This window comes from Podarcis muralis, chromosome 7 (genome assembly GCF_964188315.1).
Source record: "Podarcis muralis chromosome 7, rPodMur119.hap1.1, whole genome shotgun sequence".
NCBI classification, from domain to species: domain Eukaryota; kingdom Metazoa; phylum Chordata; class Lepidosauria; order Squamata; family Lacertidae; genus Podarcis; species Podarcis muralis.
The window spans coordinates 73,408,252-73,434,754 of NC_135661.1; the positions used below are offsets into that span (position 1 = coordinate 73,408,252).

At 46.4% G+C, this 26,503-nt stretch overlaps 1 protein-coding gene across 1 annotated transcript in view; it reads right to left on the minus strand.

Annotated features, from left to right (window-relative positions):
• Positions 1 to 26,503, minus strand: part of LOC114603558 (uncharacterized) — a 36,681-nt gene continuing 10,178 nt past the window's right edge. Inside the window, exons 3-12 of the mRNA XM_077932488.1 lie at positions 17,714 to 17,770; positions 15,964 to 16,143; positions 14,507 to 14,626; positions 13,541 to 13,614; positions 6,708 to 6,879; positions 4,010 to 4,129; positions 2,390 to 2,446; positions 1,721 to 1,822; positions 514 to 633; positions 1 to 252 (exon numbers count right to left, since the gene is read on the minus strand). Of these exons, the coding sequence (XP_077788614.1) occupies positions 172 to 252; positions 514 to 633; positions 1,721 to 1,822; positions 2,390 to 2,446; positions 4,010 to 4,129; positions 6,708 to 6,879; positions 13,541 to 13,614; positions 14,507 to 14,626; positions 15,964 to 16,143; positions 17,714 to 17,770 (1,083 nt within the window). The 3' untranslated portion in view covers positions 1 to 171. The remainder of the gene's footprint in view (positions 253 to 513; positions 634 to 1,720; positions 1,823 to 2,389; positions 2,447 to 4,009; positions 4,130 to 6,707; positions 6,880 to 13,540; positions 13,615 to 14,506; positions 14,627 to 15,963; positions 16,144 to 17,713; positions 17,771 to 26,503) is intronic.

Below are 26,503 nucleotides of genomic sequence, written 5' to 3' on the forward strand. Positions count from 1 at the left end.
TTATCAAAATCCCAGTGTTTTATTTGCATGGGTCATGATAGACATAGATTTCTTCAAAGATGATCTAGGATGAGCCAAGAAACCTCCTTGGTGCCTAAGTGCACATTTAGTATTTTTTACCCATAACATTGGAAATGGCAGTCAAGGAGGATGGGATGAAGGAACAGCAAGTCAGAGAGATCTGGGATCCTTGCAAGCATCTGGAAGAGCAACAGAGTCGCCTGGGCTCACGTTCTGGTAAACCACCACAACCTGCAGGAAAAGAACACCCCAGGAGAAAAATCAGTCTTGCTGTGCATTTACAGTGCTGCTCAGCTCCTGAGCAACTAACTCTGCTTGCTATCAGTATTAAGGGATGAGCTCTAGACCACTGAACTTAGAGTGAGACTTCTAGGCCCAAGGTGAAATGCTGTTTTGACAACAAACACCTTATTTGAGGAACAAGGAAACAGGCCCCACGCCAGAATATCTTTGTCTACCATGGTCACCAAACTCCACTCTCTTCAGTGTTACCGTTTCGGTGTAGTTGTCCTGGCAAACAGTCTTGCACCCGAACGCAGCGGTGGAGATAGTGATGCAAATCTCAAGGACGTTGAATACCAGGAAGACAGCCGTGATTCCATACAATATGCTCTGTCAATGAAGCAGAGAGCCCGGCAAAGGGGATTAATATCCATTTATAAATTTGTGTGTGTGAGAGAAGAACAGAGTTTGAATCAGACCAGTGGACCAGATAATCCAGCCCCCTGTTCCCATTGCTGACAACCAGATGCCTCTTTGGGTTGTTGTGAGGATGCAAAACAACATAATAATGCACACAGACACCAAGTGCCCCTTGGACACTGGGAGACCAGGCAGAGCTGCCTAACTTGGCTGCCCCCCTCAAGTGTTCAAGGGCTCCCCTTGCTTAAAAGATCCCCCAGTCAAAGCCAGGGGTCAGCAAACTTGCTGTGCCTTGGGCTGGTGTCTCCAGCGCTGATTGCACGGTGGGCCGGAGGGCAGGGGAGCACGTGCCCATACACATGCGCACACATTATTTCTGGTGTACTTCTGGGTCGGAAATATCTTGTGCGCATGTGCATGGGCCTCCTCCGACCCAGATGTGCACCGGAAATAACGTTTGCACATGCGCAAATAACACTTGCTCATGCGCACAAGCTATTTCCAGTGCTCCTCCAACCCGGAAGTGGGCAGCGGTGCAGTGCAGCACTGGTAAGAGCAGGCAACGGCAGTGGGCGATGGGGGTCACTGCAGGCCAGATAAACAAGTCCCTCAGGCCTTATCCAGCCTGCGGGCCTTAGTTTGGGGACCCCTGGTCAAAGCCAAATGCAGCAGACTTAAGCAATTCAAGTAATCCCATAACTGCTCTGTTTATGTCAAAGCGCCACTCTACTCACACCATGACTTGCTCTGTTCATCCTCCCATCCTGTCCTGCCGAGGTTGTCTAAACACACTTTCTGGTGCATTTTCCAGTCATTTTCCTTATCCCAAAAGGGTCTGTTTTCAGCAGGGGAGTGGTGTTTCTTGCACAAGGGCGTATCGAATCCACTTTAATCTCACAACCTGGATTTGCCAGGATGCAATTGGAACCCCGCCCCAAAATAGCAACAGTCTGGAAGAGCCCTCCCTATGATGAGACCAGCACTTACCCAAGGGAACATTGGGGATTTATTACACCCGCTATACTTTTTCGGATGATGCTCATTGCAGCTCTCTCACCTGCCTACGCAAATGGTAGCTATCCAGTGAAAAACAGAGGAAAATGATTCCAATGCCGGCCGCTACAGAACTCACGACGTTCATTCCCAGCATCCCTTTCACCTAACAGTGGGGACAAACAATGAGATATCATGCCTTCATTGAGCAATCCTGAAGCAACTGCCTGGTATAAACCTCCCCGGGAGCTGTAATTCTGTGAGGGGAATAGAGGTCTCCTAACATCTCTCAGCACCCTGAATGACAGTTCTCATGTGTCTTTGGAGAGAAGTCATAATTGTCTAAAGTGCTTTGATGCAGCTTTAAATGTATAGTGCAGAACAGGCTTCTGGGGACATCCAATAATGTCATAATACACAGAAGCAGAGCACCACCCCTTGAGTTTCACAAATTCAAGCTATATATAGAGTTAAATAACTATTGGATTCTAACCAGCCATATCTGAATTGATGCATGATTTTGGACATGGTAGCTGCAGACCAATATGGTTCTTGAGTTGAGATGATAAACCCCATAAGAGATACACAGAACTTCCTCTGGAAAATGCATGAAGTTGGACAAGGTAACTTCAGACCAGGAATTCTAGGAGGGACTCTTAAATGGCAAGCAGCAGGCGCCAGGAATTCTGCGCTCCATCTTTCATCGCAATTTCCCAACAAGCAAATTAGTTACCAGTGGTATTTTGGGGTTCCTGGCAGCTGCCACAGAGAGGGACCCTGAAATGATGTACTGTAAGAGAAGGAAAAGGAAGTCAGAAGCTAGGAACAAGAATCCAAGGGATTTTTCTCACATCTTGCCTTCCAGTCCATTAGGTCATAACCAGAAAATGAGATTAATGGAGCATTACTTGACGTTTCTCATGCAAAAGTACTGAAGCAAAGATACCCTTTCTGCTGGGCAGCTCCATAACTATCATAGCATTTGTCCATACAAATTCTGCCCAACAGACTCTCTGGTGGACTCTTTGAGGGAGGAGGTCCAGGGCACAAGGAGCCTCCAAGGCTGGATCTGGCACTGTTGCTGTGCCTTCCCTGCTCCCTAGAATGGTCACCCCATCATGACCACCTCCAAGGCCCCATGTCAGCACTGCATATACACTCTGAAATAGGATCCGAGGGTGTGCAAAGTTGCACAGACAGTTAGCTTCCACAAGCAATAAAGGTAAAGGTAAAGGTACCCCTGCCCGTACGGGCCAGTCTTGACAGACTCTAGGGTTGTGCGCCCATCTCACTCAAGAGGCCGGGGGCCAGCGCTGTCCGGAGACACTTCCGGGTCACGTGGCCAGCGTGACATCGCTGCTCTGGCGAGCCAGAGCCGCACACGGAAACGCCGTTTACCTTCCCGCTAGTAAGCGGTCCCTATTTATCTACTTGCACCCGGGAGTGCTTTCGAACTGCTAGGTTGGCAGGCGCTGGGACCGAGCAATGGGAGCGCACCCCGCCGCGGGGATTCGAACCGCCGACCTTTCGATCGACAAGCCCTAGGCGCTGAGGCTTTTACCCACAGCGCCACCCGCGTCCCACAAGCAATATGGAAGGGCAAAGGCCTATGCAGAACAATGAAGCCCCATCCCATAATGACTAGAACACCCCTTCAGCCATTCTCCAGCTTCTGACATTTTCACCAGCTATCCCACATACATGCCATCTTCATGTCTCCTGAGGACGAGAAACTGTCCATCCCCCCTCCAAAAAAAGCTGAACTTCTCAATAGTAGTGCCTGGTGGAAAGGGGCAGGACTGTACTTGATTTCCTGGCAAAGGAGTCCCTGCCTCTTACTGGGAGAGTGAGGTCAGGTGGTATGGAGACTGGCACTGTGCAGAGCCAATCCTGTGCTCCTGGCATTGCACCCACATGCCACTAACACCCCAGAACACACTCCCAATTAAGCAGCACTGACTCTCTGCCCACAGGTCAGGTGTGTGGTTTCCCCCTCCCCAGTGGCTTCTATTTTCCACTTAATTCATGAGGCATAATTCTGAGTCCCCCCCCCTTTACACAGTAGCAGTTGTGGGATCTTTGAGTGATGCTCAGCCTTGGTCAGTGTTGCCTTCTGGTCTTCCAATGATGGTCTTCAGCTGTTGCAGAGCTGTGGGATCTTCAGCCCTAGAGATTTTGCTGAACTACAACTCCAATCACCCCTGAACTTTAGCCAGGCAGGCAGGAGCTGATTGGAGTTGCAGTCCAATCACCTGGGGACATTCCCAATCTCACCATTTCTCCCTTAGTCTAAGCTGAATCCCAAAGGAACTTTTCTTTTTCTTTTTTTACACAAAGATGTGTGTTGGATTACCAAGATTCCGCTCCAGACTGGTACTTCAATTACAATGTAAGTGTGATAATAATAATAAGGCACAGTGTGAAAGGCAGCTCCAAGACCAATTTGCATAATTCCGATGAGTATCTGCGTGATCTGCAAAGACAGCATAAAACCAGGTCTTATTATCACCACACATTCTAGCTGCAGACTAACTGAAAGTTACTTCAAACATGGTGGGGGTGGGCACATGCTGAGGTGAGCAGGGCTGAAGGCCTAAGTGGGTGGAGCCAATGCAATGCTATCCAATAGTATCGTTCCAATTTTAGTATATGTGCTGCCAAAGCGAGCACGCAATGCTATCCAATAGTAAACCATTGCTATGCTCAGGACCAGATTTAGGTTTGATGAGGCCCGAAGCTACTGAAGGTAATGGGGCCCTTTATATGTCCAGCTGTCCTTTGTCAACAACACTTTGTCACTGGTTTTTGTGTGTGTTGAATATATGCTATATGGTAATTTATGGACCTAATAGGTATCTAAAGCCATTTGCACATAACAAAATATGTATTTCATCAAAGTAATTGTTGAACTGAAATACAATCAAGAAGAAGTATATTAATAATGAAATACAATTAAGAAGAAGTATATTAATAGTGAAATAATTATTAAGCTTTAGCTTAAAAAAAATTTTATTCATAACAAACTTAATGCAAACACATTGGCATTTGGAAATAACAAAAGTTCCTTTAGAAACACAGTTTGCAAAGACTCATAATCTAGTCTCTAGAAACTTGCTATAACATGAAATACGGTAATAATAGGTGTAAATATATGGTGCAAACTGCTAATAATTATAATTATATGGTGCAAACTGCTAATAATAATAGCCTTATTAATATGAAATTAGGTGTTTTAACCTGTACAATGCAATTGTAGTTAATACAATGCATTTTTAATATAATATCAATATCCCCATAGTAGTCCACACTGTTCACTGGGACAGCAGACCTTTGTACCCAGTTACACTAAGTGAGTGTAAAAGACGGAATTTCTTTATTTTGGTATAATGGGGCCCTAAGAGAGTGGGGCCCTAAGCTATAGCTTGTTTACCTTATACGTAAATCGGCACTGGATATGCTCAAGGTCTTGCCTCCAGGAAAGAAGCAAAGGAAACCAATGTATGCAGAGATGTCAGGCAGGGTTATGGCTGCACGCAGCCATTCAACATAAAAGCTGTGAGTATGTGGAGTGTTGTTTATTTCTTGGCTGCAGGGCTTTTCGTCAAGGGAAACTCATAGGAACTGAGGTGTTCATGGTGAGTTCTGGAAGTTATTTTTCTAGAAAAACAGCACTGCTGGGCTGCATGTCCTCAGAACATGGCAGACATGCATCTTGCTGCAACTGTTGACGCTTGCTTATTTTTCAGAATATCACCAGAGAGAGAATAAGAGGCAGAGAATATAGTTTGCGGTCTGAACCTCAGATGAAGAAGAAGAGGAGGAGGAGTTTGGATTTGATATCCTGCCTTTAACTCCCCCTTAAAAAGGTAAAGGTACCCCTGCCCGTACGGGCCAGTCTTGACAGACTCTAGGGTTGTGCGCCCATCTCACTCAAGAGGCCGGGGGCCAGCGCTGTCTGGAGACACTTCCGGGTCACGTGGCCAGCGTGACAACGCTGCTCTGGCGAGCCAGAGCCACACACGGAAACGCCGTTTACCTTCCCGCTAGTAAGTGGTCCCTATTTATCTACTTACACCCGGGAGTGCTTTCGAACTGCTAGGTTGGCAGGCGCTGGGACCGAACAACGGGAGCGCACCCCACTGCAGGGATTCGAACCGCTGACCTTTCGATCGGCAAGCCCTAGGCGCTGAGGCTTTTACCCACAGCGCCACCCGCATCCCTTAACTCCCCCTTAAGGAGTCTCAAAGCGGATAACCATCTCCTTTCCCTTCCTCTCCCACAACAACACTCTGTGAGGTGAGTGGGGCTGAGTGACTTCAGAGAAGTGTGTCTGGCCCAAGGTCACCCAGCAGCTGCATGTGGAGAAGCGGGGAAGCGAACCCAGTCCACCGCTCTTAACCACTACACCACGCAAGGTATCATCCCAACTTCTTTAAAAATCTCTTTGGATAGGCATAGGAAAGGCAAGAAGAGTGTGACTAGCCCTCTCCTCATAGCAGTGGTTCTGCCTTCCCTGGGGACCCTGACAAACTTAACTTATTTAGGTTATTTAAAATACTTGTATGTGGGAGGGCAGGAGATAGGGATCTGTCTTGCGCAACTCTACGCACATCCACTCAAAAGCCATTCCCACTGAGTTCAGTGAGATTTACTCCCTTGTATACAAACTGAATTTTCTTCCTACAGTGTAGAACTTTTTAAAAAATGAATAGAATAGATCATGATGCAGTCAACATTTAAGCACTTCAAAAATCCAAAGGTTTCATTCAGAAAGATGAGTATGTATTTCGCTGAAACCAATCAGGCATTAGAATGTAGGATGCTAAACTCCAGACATTGCTGAACTACAACTCCCACGTTAGCTACACAAGGTGCAGAAGAGAAGACAGAATTGACTTCAGAAGCAAGGCTGGGAAGCTGAGAAGAGGGCTTTGCAGTTGTCTAAGGGTAGGCAGGTCTAAAATGTTATGGGGAAGGAAGGGTGAGGGCTCTCAAATAGAGCAGGCAGGGGAACACAGAGCCTCTAGCTTTCCCCTATATTCCATACTCACCCCCAGTGCCAATGGCTCACCCCGATAAAACTTCTTCATCGCTTTTGGCATGTAAGCATCCGACTCATCTCTCGAGAAGGATCGGGGGGTCAGTGGTGCGACGGGATTGGAATCCATGATGGCGTTTGGGGAGTGGGTTTGTAAAACAGCAACTGTATCGGGAAGAGGAGATCTAAATGGGGCAAGGGAAGATAGTGTGGGGATGTGCATAGAAATTAGGAAAGGATATATTACCCTTCCTTATATTACTGGGTTTTCCAGATGTTTCCCCCTTTTATCCCCCTTAAAACAACAGCAGCACGTAAAAAAGTCTTCTTTGAATAAAATACAGTTTACTCACAGTTCACATGCAGTAGCAATCTGGAGGCAGTCTTAGGCTGCAGTTACAGGTGCATTTGTATATACAAAAGGACCAGGGAGTCTGAGGCTGAATCTAGACACATCAAAGAAGCGTTTCAGTTAAAGGCCTTGTAAATTTAAACAGGGAAAACAGGTAGAGAAATAAACGGGAGTGCACAGCGCCATCTGGTGGCACAATGTTATATCACCTATAAAAAGGTAAAGTGACCCCTGGCCATTAGGTCCAGTCGTGACTGACTCTGGGGTTGCGGCGCTCATCCCACTTTATTGGCCGAGGGAGCCGGCATACAGCTTCTGGGTCATGTGGCCAGCATGACAGCCGCTTCTGGCGAACCAGAGCAGCGCACAGAAACGCTGTTTACCTTCTCGCTGGAGTGGTGCCTATTAATCTACTTGCACTTTGACGTGCTTTTGAACTGCTAGGTTGGCAGGAGCAGGGACCGAGCAACGGGTCGCGGGGATTCAAACCGCCCACCTTCTGATCGGCAAGTCCTAGGCTCTGTGGTTTAGACCACAGCGCCACCCACATTGTATCGCCTATACAACACATATAAATAGCTTTTTCTTTACCAATCTAGCTGAGTCCTGAGACTTTGGACTTCACACGATGGCAAGTGAGCAAGCTGGAGAAAGTGAGAGATGCAGATGTGATCAGTATCACAGTATAAGTTAAGTTATGCCCAGAAGTCCTCCCTGCTGGATCCACATTTCTCTGAGTGCCCATTCCAGCAAACAGAAAATGTTGAAGCTGACTCCTCTTTCTGGATTTCCCACAAAGAGGGGAGGGAGACGGAGGAGTGTGAAGTATTGCCCCCTTTTGGAAGGAAAGGACATCCCAACTCTCTTGACCACTTGCAGGCTGTCCTTATTTTCTGGGTGGGCTTCAAGGACATACTTGCAAATTTCAGTAATGGAATTAAACTGGGTTTGGCAAGCTTGCACAAGAAAACTGATTTCAGATAATAAGAATCTTACATTTCACAGTAAGGAAAGTGGCGGAAAATGCACTGGAAAGTCCAGAGTAACAACTGCAAAATTATTTGTGGGGAGCTCATACAAGAGAGTGGGAATGATTGCTAAACAGCAGGCATCTGACTCCTTTGAAAACTTGGTGCAATCAAATCAGGATGAAATCTCGAGAAATAGGTCAGCTGGGAATAAACTAATTAGGGAGTTGTCCTAGAGGAAGGGACGCAGGTGTCGCTGTGGGTCAAACCACAGAGCCTAGGACTTGCCGATCGGACGGTCGGAGGTTCGAATAGAGCGAAATGAGCGCGCAACCCTAGAGTCGGTCACGACTGGACCTGATGGTCAGGGGTACCTTTACCTTTACCTTACCTAGAGGAAGATGCACAGGGATGTAGGATCCAGAGGATCCCTGGTTGTCCTGCCAACTTCCCAGCACACCTGGGCTATGCTCCCAAAGTAAGAGAAATGGAGGTGCCTTGAAACTGAACGGGAGAATCCAAACGCCACAATATAGCAATAACTTTGTTACTTTGTACCAAGCAAAATGTCCCAAAGTTTGTGAGCAAACTTTTGAGTTCCACAGAATTCTTTCTCAGGCTGAATGAGGTTGGGGTGGCAGGAACAACTGGGGCTAATGAACAGGCTTGCAGATTATTAAAAAAATAAAAATAAATTTTTTTCAGAGGGTGTCCAAAACAGTACAGCGAGGGCACCAATGGCTCATGTTGCTTTTAACATCTCACGCAGGGTGGGTTGAAGTCGTGCTTCAGATCCAGCCAGCCGGGGCAGAGGGTCGTGTGCGCGCACAGCCATTGCGAGCTTTGTGCAAACGCATCAAGATTCGTGCTCCATAAAACGGCTCGTTCACAAGTGACCCTTAGCAGCTCGCGCTGAATTTACGACAGGCTGAACACTTTGTGCCATTAAATCAGGATGATTTCTCAGTCAACAGCTGGAAAGGACCTCAAGAGGGAGCAATCCTGCAGAAAGACACGCCGCCGCCCCTCGGGATGAGCAGGGTTAGGAACCAGAGGGTTTCGGATTGCGCTGGCGATTTCCCTAAATTTACGACAGCTGAAAATAGTGGCAGGCTGGAAGTGTCCTAAATTGGCATCCCAATGGCGAGGGATGGAAACAGGAGACGTTCTCCCTCCCTTCCCTTACTGGAGAGCGGAGAGACTGAGAGCCGCAGGCGCACTTGGCACAACTAACATAAATCCTGGCTACGCCCATGACAGCTAACCCGGGACTCCAAACTGCCCGTCCTCCTCCTCAGCAACAGGTTCTTCCTTCTGCCTCGGAGAAAAAGGAGTGGGAAAGAGCTGGTTCCTCTGGCTGGGACCCGGTTCCCCTCTAGGCAAAGGCAACCACCCGTCAAGGCTGCCACGCAGAATACAGACCGTGGTGCATGGATCCCTCGCCTCCTCTGGCCCCAAGAGCGCGAAAAGACGTCCCTGCGCCGCTGGGATCTGCGGGATGGTCGAGGAGTCCCGGCCAAACGGGATGATGGTTAACTAGCGGGGCTGAACTTTGGGGAGAAGATTGGGGAGGGGCGGGAAGTGCGAACTTGTCACGGACCTGCTCAGAAAGAGATCTCGCTTGCAATTCTTGCTTCTCAGCTGCCGCTCCTTTCCTGACGGTGCAATCCTAGGGGTGCCTACTCGAAAGAAGTGTCAGCTGATCTCATTAGAGCTTGCAGAAATGGATGCGGACAGATATTGGGTAACAGTTTAGATTTTGCTGAATTCCAGTTTGATGAGAACGCGGGCTTTTAATTGGCTCTGTTTGTTCACGTCAACGTTTCCTCTCCGGATACTCCGACTCCGCCCCACTCTCTCCCAGTTGCATCACACACCAAGATTCAAAGCACTATGCATTTCTCCATTTAAGGGTTATAAGGGTCTCCCCTATTTTGCTCGATTTTGCCACCTACCCGCCCCATTTTGCATCGTTAAGTCCGGTTTTGTTAGCTGTGGGGAGGAAAGGGGTCTGCGGAACTCTGAGGTCCTGTTCCCCAACTACAGAAAAAGTTAGAGGGGCCACCCTTCTGTTTTCTGAAGATTCCTCCTGTATTGGCTGCACTCCACCCAGTCTCTCTCTCTCTCTCTCTCTCTCTCTCTCTCTCTCTCTCTCTCTCTGCCAAAACCAAGAAGCTTGCTTTTCATTTTCAAAAAGAAAGAAGGCAATATTCTTAGGAAGGTGTATTATTCCATGCACAAGACCACATTCAATACCCTTATGCTATTTGGGAGCACATAGCACCCTGCTTAAATCTAAAAATGTGGTCAGAACGCTGTTGTGTTGTAACCAATGGAAAAAAAGTGGTATCAGATTTTATACGAGATGATGGGATTATAACTCCAAATATAATTCAGAACAAAGGAAGGAAGGCAGATATAGTATCTATTCCCAACATTGACATTTCTTAGTAATAGCAACTTATTCACCCTATTTAAGTGCATGTTGTTGTTGTTGTTGTTGTTTAGCCATTTAGTCATGTCCGACTCTTCATGACCCCATGGACCAGAGCACACCAGGCACTCCTGTCTTCCACTGCCTCCCGCAGTTTGGTCAAACTCATGCTGGTAGCTTCGAGAACACTATCCAACCATCTCATCCTCTGTCGTGCCCTTCTCCTTGTGCCCTCAATCTTTCCCAGCATCAGGGTCTTTTCCAGGGAGTCTTCTCTTCTCACGAGGTGGCCAAAGTTTCAGGATCTGTCCTGAATGCATGGATAAGTTAAATAGATTTCCTAAGCCAAAGCTGCCGCGTTATTTTAGAATCATGGAGAGAGAAGAAACGGCATGACTGTCATGTCAACATACCTACCGAGGACATGTTTAGAAAATATTTGCTAAGCTCCCGCACAGCCACCTCAGATTGTTTCTTAGGACTTAGCCCACAATGTTATTCAGCCTGAGGGCTGCATTTCATGATGGGGAATCTTCCAGGGGCCTCCTGCCCATTGTGGGCGGGGCCAGACACAAAAATGGGCAGACTTCCTTGTGGCCCTGCAAATGCTGGAGCTTTCCATGTGCACATACACCTCCCTTTCTCCGTCCTCCATCCAGTCAAGCTACAGAAATTATTACAATCAGATATGCTGTGAGCCAGGCAAAGGCACTCAAGAAGGGTGGGGAACACATCTCTTAACCACTGCTCTCTGGGACAAGGCATGGATGCTTAAACCCCTCTGGGAACTGTAGCTCAGAACCAAACATGCATTTGGGGACCAATTTCTGAATCTTGTTTACCATATTGTTATAGATTTAGGGCAAGCCCTAGAAATTAATAAATGCTAGGTGTTTTGCCAGTTAACAGTGCAGGTTCTTCAAAAGGATCTTTGGCAGAAAATATATGAGGGGGAAGGTATTTTTATCTGAACAACAACAACAACAAAACCCAAACAGTAAACCTTCTTAAATAGCAATAAAAAACCCTATAACACTGAGAAATAACCCCAAAGGAACAATTCCAAAGACACAATTCCCCCACCAGAACTTCACCCACATACAGCACCAGATCCAGCCATAGGGAGCCTCAGCAGCATTTGAGCCATCATCCTTATCATCTCTGACTACTCTGTACCTGCCCCAAGCAGATGGAGCTGGATGTCTCCCAAGCCACCACCTGTGCAGATTAGGTTTCCTAATCTGGGCAATTGAACCCCAGCTGGGCCTCCCTCAAGGGCAGGGGTGCTCCAGCGAGAACTCGCAGGAAGGGTTGACTGTGCAAGACGAAATCTTCCATTTTTCCTGTGTGTTTTCCACTACACTGTGATTTCAGTTATTTGTGATATGAAAGGAGAATGCAAGCTGCAAAGGAATTCCTGTGGCTGAGCTACGAATGATAGGGAGCAATTGAGGGACATTAGCAATGCATGGAAATCCTTTCCTTCTTGCTCCAGGTGTGAACAGAGACTGGGGATTTGGGAGGTGGCCTGGGTAACCGCTCTAGGGGAGGGGGTTTGGGGGAAGAAGAAGGGGTAGGGAGAGCAGAGGTTGATCATAGGAGAGGCTGGCTGCAGTCAGCTTACACTGATGCCTCCTGGAATGAGTGTGCCATAAGATCTGGACTCACTCCACGCATGCTGAAGGTGTAAATAGGTGAATGAAGCAATTTTTTAAAGCCACAACAATCTCTGCTGCATCTTCCATTCTCCAAGGGGACATAGACCCTGTGTGGGTGCCTGGGCCCCATGGGGTTTTGCCACCGCTAGGCAGAGAGAGGGGCACCCAACTTCGGGAACAATATATTTGCATGGTGGTAGCAGGCTGCAAAGTGCTACTATGCTCCATTAAATACATAGTGCAGACGGGATCACACAGAGGCAATAATAAAGCTCCAAGGCAGAGGTCGGCAACCTAAGGCCCATGGGCCAGAAGTGGTCCATGAGGGTCGCTTAACCGGTCCATGAGCTGCCCCCAAACCGAGCTGCCCGCTCGGCGAGTCTCCACGCGCTGCACTAAACCAGTGCAGCGTGGCGTGGGGACTCTCTTCCATGGCTCCGGAAATCGCTTCTGCTCATGCCCAGACACCGGAAATCATGTCTGCACTTGTCCATGGCACCGGAAATCGCTTCTGCCTATGCCCAGATGCCAAAAATCGCTTCTGTGCAGGCACAGTTTTCATGTCTGGGCATGTGCAGAAGCGATTTCCGGTGCCACGGACATGCACAGACGCGATTTCTGGTGTCGCGCTGCACCAGTCCGGCCCACAGAGGATCTCCATGAGAGTGATCTGGCCCAAGCCCGGTAAGCCTTGCTGACCCCTGCTGTCACATTCCAGCCAGACAAAAACACTCTGCAAGGCCGGGCTGAAGCTGGGGGTGATGTAGGAAGAGGGGAGGGGAGCAGTATGCTGGGGAAAGTACTGAGGGCCAGATTCAAAGCCCTAGTGGGCCACATCAGCCTACAGACCAGAGCTTCCACACCTCTGTTCTAGCATGTCAGAATCCCTGTGTTAGATGCTGGGAACACACAAAGCTATCTGAAAACAGATGACCAGAAACAGTGAACAAAGCATAATACATTCGTATAATATTTCCTTTTCCCATTCATATCTTGCTGCAAGATATCTAGTGCAATTTCAATGGTATTTATTCATCCAATCAGCCCACATCTTATTTGCAATCTTTCTTCTTCTTCCCCTCAGGTGATGAATAGTTAGGCAATGCAACATTCGCTGTAGTTTGTTTTGAAAATCCTTACCTGTTAAAAATGACCCCTTTTGTTTTAAGGGCTCCCATTGACCGGTTTCTTATAGTCCCCTGATCTACTTTTAAAAGGTCAGTTCAAAGTTATAAAGCTGCCCTTCTATCAAAAAAGAAATGTCCACGCCGCTTTATCAAAATAGTTCCATTGTATTCCTCTGGTTACGAAGACAATCTTGTTCTAGCCAGTAAAGCTGCTTGGCGCATAAGTACACATTGATCCTTTTTTTGCTCTTAACATTGCAGAAGGAGATGGCAGTCAAGGAGGGTGGAACAGGAAGCAAATCAGGGGGAATCGGGGTCCTTGCAAGCAGCTGGAAGACCAAGAGCATCGCCTGGGGTCGCATTCTGGTAAACCACCACAACCTGCAGAAAAGAATACTCCAAGAGTAAAATCAGCCTTGCTGTGCATTTACTGTGATGCTCAGCTTCTGAATAACAACAACGAAGTTTGGCTCTTGATAAATAAGGGAAGGGCTGTGGGGGGTTGGACTTGGGACCTCCTAGATGCAAAGCAGATGCTGTATCACTGAGCCACAGCCCTTCCACCCACAATCGGCACCTAGGGAGGCTGTCAGGATGAGTCTGCTAGCTCAGCCCTCGGCTCCATCACTGTTTCAGCTGCCTTCAAGGTAACCAAATGCAGCAGGAAGCCTTTTGCATCCATGGAGGTTCCCCGAGTATTTCAGGATCTTGATGGTGCTGCTAGGTGGTTTTCTAGTCCATAGTGCTGACAGCAAACCAATTCTTTCTAGCTAGATACATCTGTTTCACACTGCAATGGGAGCTTAGGAGCTGTTATGTACTAACCTTGGATCCTAGAACAATAGGCAAGTAGGATCCTAGAATACAACAACTGATTGGCTTGCAGGAGAAGACCAATCAGGCTCCAGGAAGAAGTTAATTAGGCTGGTTGGATTGTCGAATGCAACAACTGATTGGCCTGCAGGAAAAGACCAATCAGGCTTCAGGAGGGAAGCAGAATCAGCCAATCAGATGGGACTCATTGTGTAAATAATGTATATAAAAGCCTGAGGTTTGGGGGGCGATTCAATCACTGTTTTACAATCTGCAATAAAGAGCATGGAATCACTACAGGACTCTGAGTATATTTCAGGAACAATGAGCTAAGAGTTTTAGAGGCAGACTTCCAGCCCCAACATGGAATATCGTTATTCTACAATACCCCTTATTTTAGGATCCTGTCACTGAATCTCTGCCTGCTCTGGTTACCAAACCCCACTCTTTTCAATGTTACCGTTTCGGTGTAGTTGTCCTGGCAAACAGTCTGGCACCCGAATGCAGCGGTGGAGAGAGTGATGCAAAACTCAAGGATGTTGAATACCAGGAAGACAGCCATGATTCCATACAACATGTTCTGTCGATGAAGCAGAGAGCCCAGCAAAGGGAATTACCCTCCAGCAAGGTGTATGCTTGTCTATAGGTGTATTTCAAAGAGTCTCAGGCTAGGACCTGGCAGTCCAGGGTTCAAATCCCCACTTGCCAGGTGCCTTTGGCCAAGTCATCTCTTTCAGCCCAGCCCTTCAACCCCACAGGGTTGTTGTGAGGATGTAGACCACCTCGAGCTCCTTGGAGACCTGAAGGAGTGTCTCCACCTCCATCGTTCTGCCCAAACACCGAGGTCCAGCGCCGAGGACCTTCTGGCAGTTCCCTCCCTGTGAGAAGCCAAGTTACAGGGAACCAGGCAGAAGGCCTTCTCGGTAGTGGCACCCACCCTGTGGAACGCCCTCCCACCAGATGTCAAAGAGAAAAATAACTACCAAACTTTTAGAAGACTTCTGAAGGCAGCCCTGTTTAGGGAAGCTTTTAATGTTTAATAGGTTGTTGTATTTTAGTGTTTTGTTGGAAGCCGCCCAGAGTGGCTGGGGAAACCCAGTCAGATGGGCGGGGTATAAATAATAAATTATTATTATTATTATTGTTATTATTAGTGATCAGGTGGGATACAAGAGAAAAAATAATAATGCACACAGATACCCAGTGCCCCCGGACACCGGGGGGCAGCAGACTAACTTGGCTGCCTAACTTGGCTGCCTACCTCAAGAACCCACAAGGCTTGCAATTGCTTAAGTGTCGCTGGGACAATGCAAAATGCACCAAACGTACGTAATTCCAAAATCAAAGTATTCACTATTCCCCATCTGTTGTTCTGGTTATTTCAAAGCCAGTGCTGTAGCTGCAGGGCGGTGAGCCAGGTTTTTTGAAGCCACCAGAGGCTCCCAGCCTGTGTGTGTAAACAAATGCATGTGGGGTCTGTGTGTGCCAAACTGGGTCTTTGACCCGGGTGAAAGAAAGCCTAGTTTCACTTCTGCTAATGATTACGAGAGATTATATTAGTGACACAAATTACTTCCTCTCTTCACTGACAGGACCCTCCAGGAGCTAAGGCACCCTGTTTCACCCTGTTCTGTGTCCCTCCTCCTCCCTTTGCAGGGAGACTGGACAATGTTGGCCATTTATTCAGCATTCACTCAAACTTTGCCTCAAGCAAGTGTTTCCCCACACTTCCCAGTACGTTTATCCATTGCTTTCCTTCTTGCAAAGTATCATCTTTGGAGGAAGTGGGTTTGTGGCCTGTGAACTCTAAATCCACTTTAATGGTACAACCTCAATTGGCCGGGGTGCTCCTGGAATATCGCCCCAAAATAACAACGGTTTGCTAGCACCCTCAGTATTGGTGAGACCTGCACTTACCCAAGGGAGTATGCGAGTTTTAATGCACTCTGACAATGTAGTATTGCCTGAATACTCATAATGGCAATAGTATTCTGCTTCCCATCCTGGTGTGTCAAATTCCAGTTGGAAACAGAGTGACACAATTCCAATGCCGGCTGCCACAGAGCTCACCACGTTCATTCCAAGCATGCCTTTCACCTAAAAATGGTGACATATAACATTATTTCATTAAGCAATGATATAACATTATTTCATTAAGCCAAGAGTCCCTCAGACCATGTGGTGGGCCGCACTATATTTTGCAGGCGGAAAGAGAACAAATTCCTATGCCCCACAAATAACCCAGAGATGCATTTTAAATAAAAGCATACATTCTACTCATGTAAAAACACCAAGCAGGCCCCACAAATAACCCAGAGATGCATTTTAAATAAAAGGACACATTCTACTCATGTATCAACACACTGGTTCCCGGACCATCCGCGGGCTGGATTTAAAAGGCGATTGGGCCGCATCGGGCCCCTGGACCTTAGGTTGCCTACTCCTGCATTAAGCAATTCTAGCTCTGTTGATCTCTACAATGGTAACAATAGCCCTGAGACGCTCCAATACTTTGGCCACCTCATGAGAAGAGAAGACTCCCTGGAAAAGACCCTGATGTTGGGAAAGATTGAGGGCACAAGGAGAAGGGGACGACAGAGGATGAGATGGTTGGACAGTGTTCTCGAAGCTACCAGCATGAGTTTGACCAAACTGTGGCAGGCAGTGGAAGACAGGAATGCCTGGCGTGCTCTGGTCCATGGGGTCACGAAGAGTCAGACATGACTAAACGACTAAACAACAATCTGCCTGGTATTATATCTCCTCTTATCCAGACTAAACACACCCAACTCCCTCAAAAGACTTAGTTTCCAGACCCTTGATCATCTTGGTTGCCCTTCTCTGCACATGTTCCAGCTTGTCATTATCCTTCTTAAATTCTGGCGCCCAGAACAGGACACAGATGGGGCTTCTGGGGACATCCTATGGTGTCGCAATACACTGATGCAGAGCCCCACCCCTTGAGTTTCACATGAGGTGGGGAGGGCAGGTTCCATTGTGGGACAATAGCACCCATTTCAGCTTTGGACTTATATGGGTAAATATCCTTTGCTTTGGAAATATCCCACAATATTTTTTAAAAAAAAATGTTAAAAACTATCAGATTCTAACCAGCTGCAGCTGACCAGCTATGAGTTGTCTGAGTTTGGGGCAGGATTTCTTTTTTTAAGTGAGTAGTTGAACCCAAAATATGGAGTAGAGGAAAATCATTGTTTGCGATTGAAAAGCTGACAATGTCCTAATATCTTCATCTTTATGCACATTCTCCTAATAAATGCATTTTCGTAAACACTGGGTGGTTGGAGAAGCGCATTGCAAAATTCAACTAAGTGCAGATTTAAAAGGATATCTGTAGCTTTCAAATGCATATCATTTCAGAAAGTGCCGATTTTATACATTCAGCTTTTGGTGCATACTGAATCAAATTTCCCCTCCGTTTCTAACACTGTGTCAATCCAATCTGACGCTTGGCCTGAGCCAAGTTCCTAAACCTCATAAAGTAATCCACAGAACTTCCTCGGGGAAAACGCATGAGGTTGGGCATGATAGCTTCAGACCAGGAATTCCAGGAGGGAGCCTTAAATGGCAAGCAGAAGACGTCACCAACTGTGTGCTTCACCTCCTGTCATGTCACACAGATGTGTGTGCCCGAAAACAAATTAGTTACCATTGGCACTTTGGGGTTCCTGGCAGCTGCCACAGACAGAGATCCCGAAATGATGTACTGTAAGACATGGGAGAGGAAGACAGAAACAATGAACAAGATTACAAGGCATTTTCTCATATGTAGAAGGTAAGTTGAATGCAAACCACAGTTTCCCAGTCTTAGTGTAGCACACTAATCACTGTGGCAGGGAGGCTCTTGTAGTTTGCAGTTCCCCATTGTGGGCCTTTTCCAATCTCTCTCTGCCTCTAACTCAGCACACTTCCTTACACGGCAGGCATCAATAGTTGGTATCAAGGGTTGGCAAGTTCAGGCATCTCCCAAGAGCTCTTATCTTAACAGGGGTCATGTTGGAACAAGGCCCCTGGACCTCCTCCTCCTCACCACTGCTGCAGCCAGCTACCTGTCACATTGGACCAAACAACAGAGAGTGGGAGAGGGTGGAGCACCAGATGCCACTTCTTCATTGGGTCCCTGCCTAGAAAGCAAGGTGTAAGTAACCAAACAAACCCCTGTGTTGCAAAGAGAACATCAGCAATGTCTAGGCAACACAATGACCATGTACATACGCATTAGTCAATCTTTTATAGAATTCCTTCAAACCATAACAAGTCTAAAATGAAATCTTTAGTCTCAAAGTCTCTGAAAACCTTTAAATTAAGTGAAGAACAGTGATTCCGGATATTGACTACTGTTTCGTAGAATTCTTCGTCAGCGTGGTGGGAAGATATAGAATTGCTTCATAAACCCAACTTTTTTCGAATGAATATGTAAATGAAAATATCAAATGCTGTGGAACAGTGGTCATGTAATAATGTAGTCACTGATATTTTCATCTCTGCCTTACTCTCAGGTGAATCCTGAAGGAACTGTTTTGCTTTTTTAGGTTGCTGGGGGGGGGGGGGTTAACACACAGAGATATTATATGTAGAATTACCAAGATTCCAGCCCAGAGTGGTTGTTCTATAGCAATGTAAGATCCTCTGTGATCGCCCATTAAGTTAAACACAGCTCCAAATGCAATGTGCGTGATTCCGAGGAGGATCTGTGTGATCTGCAAAGAAAACATAAAACCAGGTTTTAGCATCACCACACTTTCTACCCACAGAGCAAATAAAGATCACTTCAGATCCATGTTTTTCTGGCATGAATGCCTTCTCCGAGGGGTGCAGAAGAGGCGTGAATCTTCTTCTTCTTCTTCTTTGTGAATGCTACCTGCTTGTCTGTCCATAGGAGTTAATCAGCACTATGGGGATCAATAATTAACCTACAGGGTGCCTATAAACATCAGTGGACTCCAGCAATATCCTTATAATCATCACATATCTACAACTGAGAGCTTCCAAGGGCCAAACCAGAGGCAGCCCGCGAAGGATGCTGCAACAACAACAAGCCATGGAAGATGAGAGGCAGCAGGGAGCTGAATTTTAGCATCGCACAGGCGACACTGAAATTTTAAAGGCCAAAATTTGCCACTGGATAAACTTAACATAACGTGTAAGGTAGTCTTGAGTCTTTGGAAGAAAACAGAAATGCTCCAAGGAGCCACCTACAGCTCATGACCAGGGAAATCAGGACCAAAATCTGCAATCCTCAATGCACTTACTTGGGAGGAAGTCCCTCTGAACTCAGTCTGAGGAGACAGGCAGTAGATTTTTTGGACTTCCTGGTGGTTGCAGTTCAAACATCAGACAGGGGAAGGCAAATAAACAGGCTCACGGGGACAGCTCTGGGGTGTGGTGGTTGGTAGGTGGTTGGTAGGGCAGAAGGTGGAAAGCCCACAGCAGGTGAAGGCAGGATCACAGAATCATAGAGTTGGAAGGGAGCCTGAAAGTCATCTATTCCAACCTTGCACACAGTCAATGGCAGGCAGAGCCAATTCATTCTAGATTGGGTTTTTAGGGGGTATCCTAAACCCTTAAAATGTCACAAGTTGGTTACTAAGACACACAGGTTGCCAGTCCACTGTCCATCAGACCTTGTGGGGGGCCAGACTATTTTTTTTGGGGGGGATGAATGAATTCCTATGCCCCACAAATAACCCAGAGATGCATTTTAAATAAAAGCACACATTCTACTCATGTAAAAACACCAGGCAGGCCCCACAAATAACCCAGAGATGCATTTTAAATCAAAGGACACATTCTACTCATGTAAAAACATGCTGATTCCCGGACCGTCGCGGGCCGGATTTAGAAGGTGATTGGGCTGGATCCAGCCCCCGGGCCTTAGTTTGCCTACCCATGATTTAGGCAGCCACTGGCTCCAGGCTTCAAATTACCCCCTGTACTGATGTTAGCCTTGAAGATGGGGGGGGGGGGTGGAGATGCAAATTTGCAATCATGCAGGGTCACCCTTGGCAGCAGCTGTCCCCAAGCCAAAAAGGGAGGGAGGGAAGCGTTTGGTGGCTGTGTGAAGCAAAAGACAGGGAGATGAGGAGGGAATTTCTGCTCAGAAACAGGAGCAGAGGGGCTGGTCTAATAGCCAGGGTGGCAGGGCTGAGCGCTCTCACAAGCCTTGCCAATTTAGGCACAGGACTGCCCCAGACATTGTCTGAATTGCTGGGGCAGTTACTGAGGTCACAGGTCCACTACAAACCCACCAGTGTTTGACCTAAGTTTGACCCCTGCCTGTCCTTTAGTATTTTTAAGCTTCATTAAGTCCTTTGTGGACAGTCGTCAGTTGTAACTGTGGTCATAGCATGACCTTTTAACGAAATGTACCAGGGTCAGGGCAGAATTATTATTATTATTATTATTACTATTATTATTAAAAGCAACATATACAGCAACTGCAGTGGAGCATCTTTCCAGCCCATTTCTCAGACTCAGGTTCTCGATTGACTCGTCACATGGAAGGATTATTCGTTCCATGTGAAGCACCATACATTTGAAGCCAAGTTGAAGAGTGCAGGGAATTATAGTTCTGTGACAGTGTTCAAAGCTCCCATTGTTCTAGGCACATTCCGTGACATGGAATTTCATTAGCATGAGCAGTTTCTGAGCTCTGGGCACAGTACCATGCCTAAGATATCGGATTAAAACTGCAGAGTGGAAGGAAAGAAGGAGCTTTTTCTGCCTCCCCACTTCCAGTTACTCTCTGAAAACTGGGGAAGAGACCCTCTTAAGAATATCAGGGGAGTGGGAAGAAGGGGAAGGACTAGACCATGTGAAAAATGAGCACAACATTTTAGCTGCAGTTCATCTTCGGCTTTGAATTCTTGTTATAAAAAAGGCATCTAGGCATTTCATTCTTGCGTCCATAACCTAGGTTTAAGGTACCATTTAGCGCCTAGCTTTCATATCTCAGTTTCTAATGCTGTTCTGTGAGAGGTAAACCACATTTCTCAGGATATTTTTTTTGGGGGGGGGGGAGGGAGAACAATGGCACTAGTGGAAGCCAGTGCAGGGACTCCCACGAATACAATGGGGTTTTCTCCTGCCCACTCAGATGATAATAATAATACCCCCGCCCATCTGACTGGGCTTCCCCAGCCACTCTGGGCGGCTTCCAACAAAATATCAAAATGCAGTAATGCATCAGATTGGGAAGAGTGCAGTGCTGCATTGTCCCATAAATGCACGATGTGTATTTAACCACATAGACCAAATAGTGCCACATCTCTGCGTTTAAAGAAGAGGTGGGGCTATTCATGTATGCCTCAACTGCAGCAAGGATTTTAATAGCAAGAGAACGGAAAAGTGACATCATCCCCTCAAAGATCGAATGGCAAGCCAAATGGATAGAGTACTTACAATTAGCAAGGAGAACGGGCTCAGTAAGAAGAAACACAATACAAGAAGTAAATAAGGGTTGGTTTATAATTAAGGAATATCTCAAAGGGTACTGCAATAGTAAAAGTCTTCTGACAGATATTGAATGAGCCGTGTAATACAAAGTACATGTTAGATAAAGTTAAATTAAGTTAACGACAAACAACGTTGCGTAACTGTGTAAATAATAGTTTATTTGAAAATTAGTACAATGGTTATAGTCGGAATTTTTTTTTCTTTGCTGACTGAAATATAAGATATTACTATGTTTTTTACTCTATTCATACTTTTATTCTTCTTTCTTTTTTCTTTTCTTTTTCTTTCTCTCCCTCTTTCTTTTTTGCTTTATTTTTGTTCTTTTGTATGTATACTCTCAATAATTTCTATGTTTGTTTGCTGGTATTGCATGTATTTTTCGACTCTGCTTGTTCAATAATTTTTATTTATTTATTTATTTTTAAAAAGTAGGGGTGGGGAATCCTATAAACTTTTATGTCGCCTCAGGATTAATGTGCCTAAGGAAGGCTTATGTCAAAACAATATATTTCTTCTTCTTTTTAATGTTCATGTAGGTTGTAGTCCTATCTCCATTTACCCGTCAGCATGTCACATAGAACTCAGCAGACGTTAATTTTTGTTAATAATCTTTGTTAATAACCGCATTAAAAGTAGCATAAACACAGCTGTAGCTTAAGGTTTATAACTATGTAAGAAAAGACAAGTATATGTTTTGTGTGTGCGCGCGTGTGTGCATATGATTGAAATCTCAACTCTATGAGATATACTATACTACATATGTACAGTCATACCTTGGGTTGCAGATGCTTCAGGTTGTGTTTTTTGGGGTTGCGGACCGCCGAAACCCGGAAGTACTGGAATGGGTTACTTCCGGGTTTCTGTGGTCGCACATGCGCAAAAGCGGTAAATCACGCTTTGCGCATATGCAGAAGCACCGAATTGCAACCCAGGCGTGCGCAGATGCGGGTTGCGACTGCTGCGGGTTGCAAACGTCCACTGTAATGTATTGTAAGACTATTAATAAAGCTTATTACATTGCAAAAAAAAAAAAAAAAAAGAACTCAGCAGACGTTTGTGTAGACAGCAACTCATACAACAACAGCAGAACTTCTGATATGGCATGCGGAAGGAAGTGCCAAAGGAGGCAGGCAGTCATGAGCTAGCCACTGTATATTCAAATATGATCCCCTCTCCACTATATTCTGTACTCACCCCCAGTGCCAATGGCTCACCCCGATAAAACCTCTTCACTGATTTTGGCACAGAAGCATCAGACTCAGCCCTTGAGGAGGGCCATGGTGGCGCAGTCAGAGTTGAATCCATGATGGTGTTTGGGGAGTGGGCTTCTGTAGACTTTCAAAACAGCAACTGTGTCGGGAAGAGGAGATCAAAAGGGAGAAGGAGAAAATAAGAGAGGGAGAGTGGGGAGTGAATTATTGCCCCCTTTTGGAATAATAATAATAATAATAATAATAATAATAATAACCTGAAGGGTGGCTTTCTTTCTCCCTATAATGGAGAGCAGTGATAACGAGAGCACCAACTGAACTTGGCACTCTCGTCCCAAGCATAGCGGTCAACTTACAGATTTGAAAATAAGGAACCAGCAGCCTCGAAAATAAGGGATCAGCAGTCAAAATAAGGGATTTTCCGGGCACAGGTATGTTCGACTTCTGAGCCCCTCCGAGCCAAAGGCAGAAAGCCCAGCCAGCAGCCAAACAAAACCTCAAGCAGTGTTTCCCACAGCGCAGCAACCCGGCAAAGGGGAGGCAGCAAGGAAAACCACCGTCACCTCTCCTCTGGGAAACACTGAGCAAAGGCGAGTCCCCAGGCAACACGGCCGGTTTGATCAGCACAAGGCATGCAAGCTCCACCACCCAGTCGTTCTTAGACTCCTTATTGGGTGAGCAACACAGCCAAGCAACACAGTTGGAGCCTCCTTCCTCCCTGGCCGGCAGGGAGGGAGGAAGAGGAGCTGCTTCCTTTGAAACCCGGGAATTTTATGGGACATCATCAATAAGGGACAGCAGCGGGACACAACGCTGGGATAAGGGAGTTTCCCGCCAAATAAGGGACGGTTGACAGCTATGCTCCCAAGCAAACTTGGGAGTCCAAACTGCCCAACCTCCTTCTGCTCTTAATGCTCAAAAACAGGATATTCATTCTGCTTGGGGTGAGGGCAGGGGGTGCTGAATGATAAAGACTTTACGATATTGCGGATTTCAAATTCTCTCATTCTGTTTCCAGGCACCTGCATTGCTCTGACTTCGATGCAATCCTACACACCAGAAGCTGGAGTAATCAAGCTGGTGTTTAAGTTCTCTGGGATCCAAAATGAAGAAGCAAACAGGGCGGGCAGAGACTCCTCTTTGCAAAACCACCCACCTGCCTCCCCTGCAGCCAAGGCACTGTTTTGCCAACCCTTCCAATGCTCACACACACACCCCTCAAGCTGATCCCATACCTCTTTCTGGATTGCACCCAGGGGCACCAATTGTGTCATAGGACACCAGGAATGCTGTGATCAGTGTAAAAGGAGTCCTGGCCAAGTGAGTTGCTGGTTAGCTAGCAGGACTGAACCTGAAGAAGAAGAAGGGGGGAAAGGGAAGTGAAAGGGAGCCCAGAGTAACATTTCCCCTAGCACGAGACAAAAGAACTATACAGCAGCTCACATCCAGAAACTTGCAATTCTTGGAAATGAAAAGCTCCATCAAAGGCAGCAATTCTTAGAAATGAAAAGTGCCATCGAGGGCAACCAGTTTTGGCTCCTTATCTTCTGCCTGCCAGCCCCACAGCTTGACTGAAGCTGGTGGCACAGTCTTATGGGTGCCTACTCAAAATGAAGTCCCAAGTGAGCCCCTCGGAGCTTACAGACCAGATCCGGACAGATGTTGAGCAATAGTGCAGATTTGGCTCAGTTCAGGTTTCATAGAATATAATCATGGAATCTTAGACCTGGAAGGTCTAGTCCAACCCTCTGCAATGAAGGAATCTCAGCTAAAGCATCCAGGACAGATGGCTATCCAACCTCTGCTTAGAAACCTCCAAGGAAGGAGAGTCCACCACCTCTTGTGGGAGTCTGTTCCACTGTTGAACAGCTCTTAATGTCCAAAAGTGCAAGGGGGGTGGTAGGTGGGTACACTTGCACTGGGCTTTGGAGGGCCAGGCCAGCTGGGAGGACCCTGCTAGGGACTAGCTACTTTTTTGTTTGAGTTTATAACTTTATTCTAGCAAAATCCCCACCTCAGGCCTCACACAAGCTCTACACAGGCCTAGCACTGGATTGAAAATGGCTCTTGTTTATTGAAGCAAACATATCCTCATGGGACATGAGCAGACACTGGCTTTTTCTCCTGTTTAACTATCGCAGCTGCATCACATTAAGATGCAACACTCTTTTCGCTGCTCCAGTTCATTGAAACAGTAACTTCTAAAAGGGTCTCCCTTATTTTGCACGATTTGCCACCCACCCACAGCATTTTGCATCATTCATTCTGGTTTTTGTCAGTTGTGGGAAGGAGAAAGGGTCTTCGGGACTCCGAGGTCCTGTTCCACAGCTGCAGGAAATGTGAGAGAACCCACCCTTCTGGTTTCAGCTGTTATTGGCAGCACATCACCCAGTCTCTCTCTCTCTCTCTCTCTCTCTCTCTCTCTCTCTCTCTCTGTGTGTGTGTGTGTGTGTCAGCCAACAGAACTAGAAGCTTCTTCCTCTTTACCCGGAAAAGAACAATGTGTAAAATTATTGCAAAGGTTAATTTGTGCACAACACTATATTCGGGACTCTTGTGTAATCTGGGCTTACATAGCATCGTGCCAGCTGTGTGTCATGTTGCAACCAACTTTCCATTAGAAATGCAGAACTGAAACCAGGGACATGGGGTCGGGGGAGAGAAGCAAGTTTGGGAGGCAAAGCAAAATTGGTCCGATTGTGGTAGAGCCATATGCTTTGCATAGAATCATAGATCTGTAGAGTTGGAAGGGACCCAGGATCATCTAGTTCAACCCTCTGCAATATATGCAGAATGTCCCGGGTTCAATCCTTGACCACTCCATGTAAGGCTGAGAGATCCCTGTCAGAAACCCTTGAGAACCACTGGCAGTCTCTTCTGGTCTCTGCTCATCGGACTCAGTGTAAGGCAGTTATAAGAAGAGGCTGTTGTATTGGGCCAATGGCCTATCCGGTCCAGCATCCTGCTCTTGCAGTGGCCAACCAGGTGGGAGCAGGATTCAAGCACAAGAGCACTTCGCCCTCCTGTGGTTTCCAGCCACTGGTATTCAGAAGCTTTGCCACCTCCAACTATAGCCATTGTGGTTAGTAGCCATTGATAGAGTTCTCCCTCCACGAATTTGCCCCCTGCAAGAATGCTACTTGCCCACAAGTGGAAAGAAGCAGGTGTCCCAGTAAAGGAAGAATGGATACAAAAACTTATGGAATATGCAGAAATGGCAAAACCTTACTGGAAGAATAAAAAATCAAGATACCAAATTGTTTATAAAAGAATGGAAATGGCTTATTGAATATTTACAAACAAATTGTAAACAGATAAAAACATCAGCAGGGTTATTGTAATATCCTGTAGTTTTATAAGAGTATCTATTTACAGTAGATAATTAAATGAGCGAGTTAAATGAATTTGGACATGCAGGAGACATTAAAAAATTAATTTAAGGAACCTCAGAAAGAGGGGGGAGGGAAGTCAAATTTTGAAATGTTAAATTGATTGTAAAATGAATGAAATATATAAACTTGAAAAATATAAATAAAAACTTCTTTAAAAAAAAAGAATTTTCCCTCTGTTCCTGGGAGTCATCCCACTGGTCCTTATAGCTGAGGGATGGGGCAACTGCTCCTGTCCACCCCCCCCCAGGTGCTGCTGGACTAGAACCTCCATCCCACCTGACCAATGAGCATGTTGCCTGGGACTGAGGAGAGCTGGAGCCCAGCAACAGGTGAGCCTGACAAATGGGGCTAGGAAGAACTGCCTTGATGCTCACTGCAAAT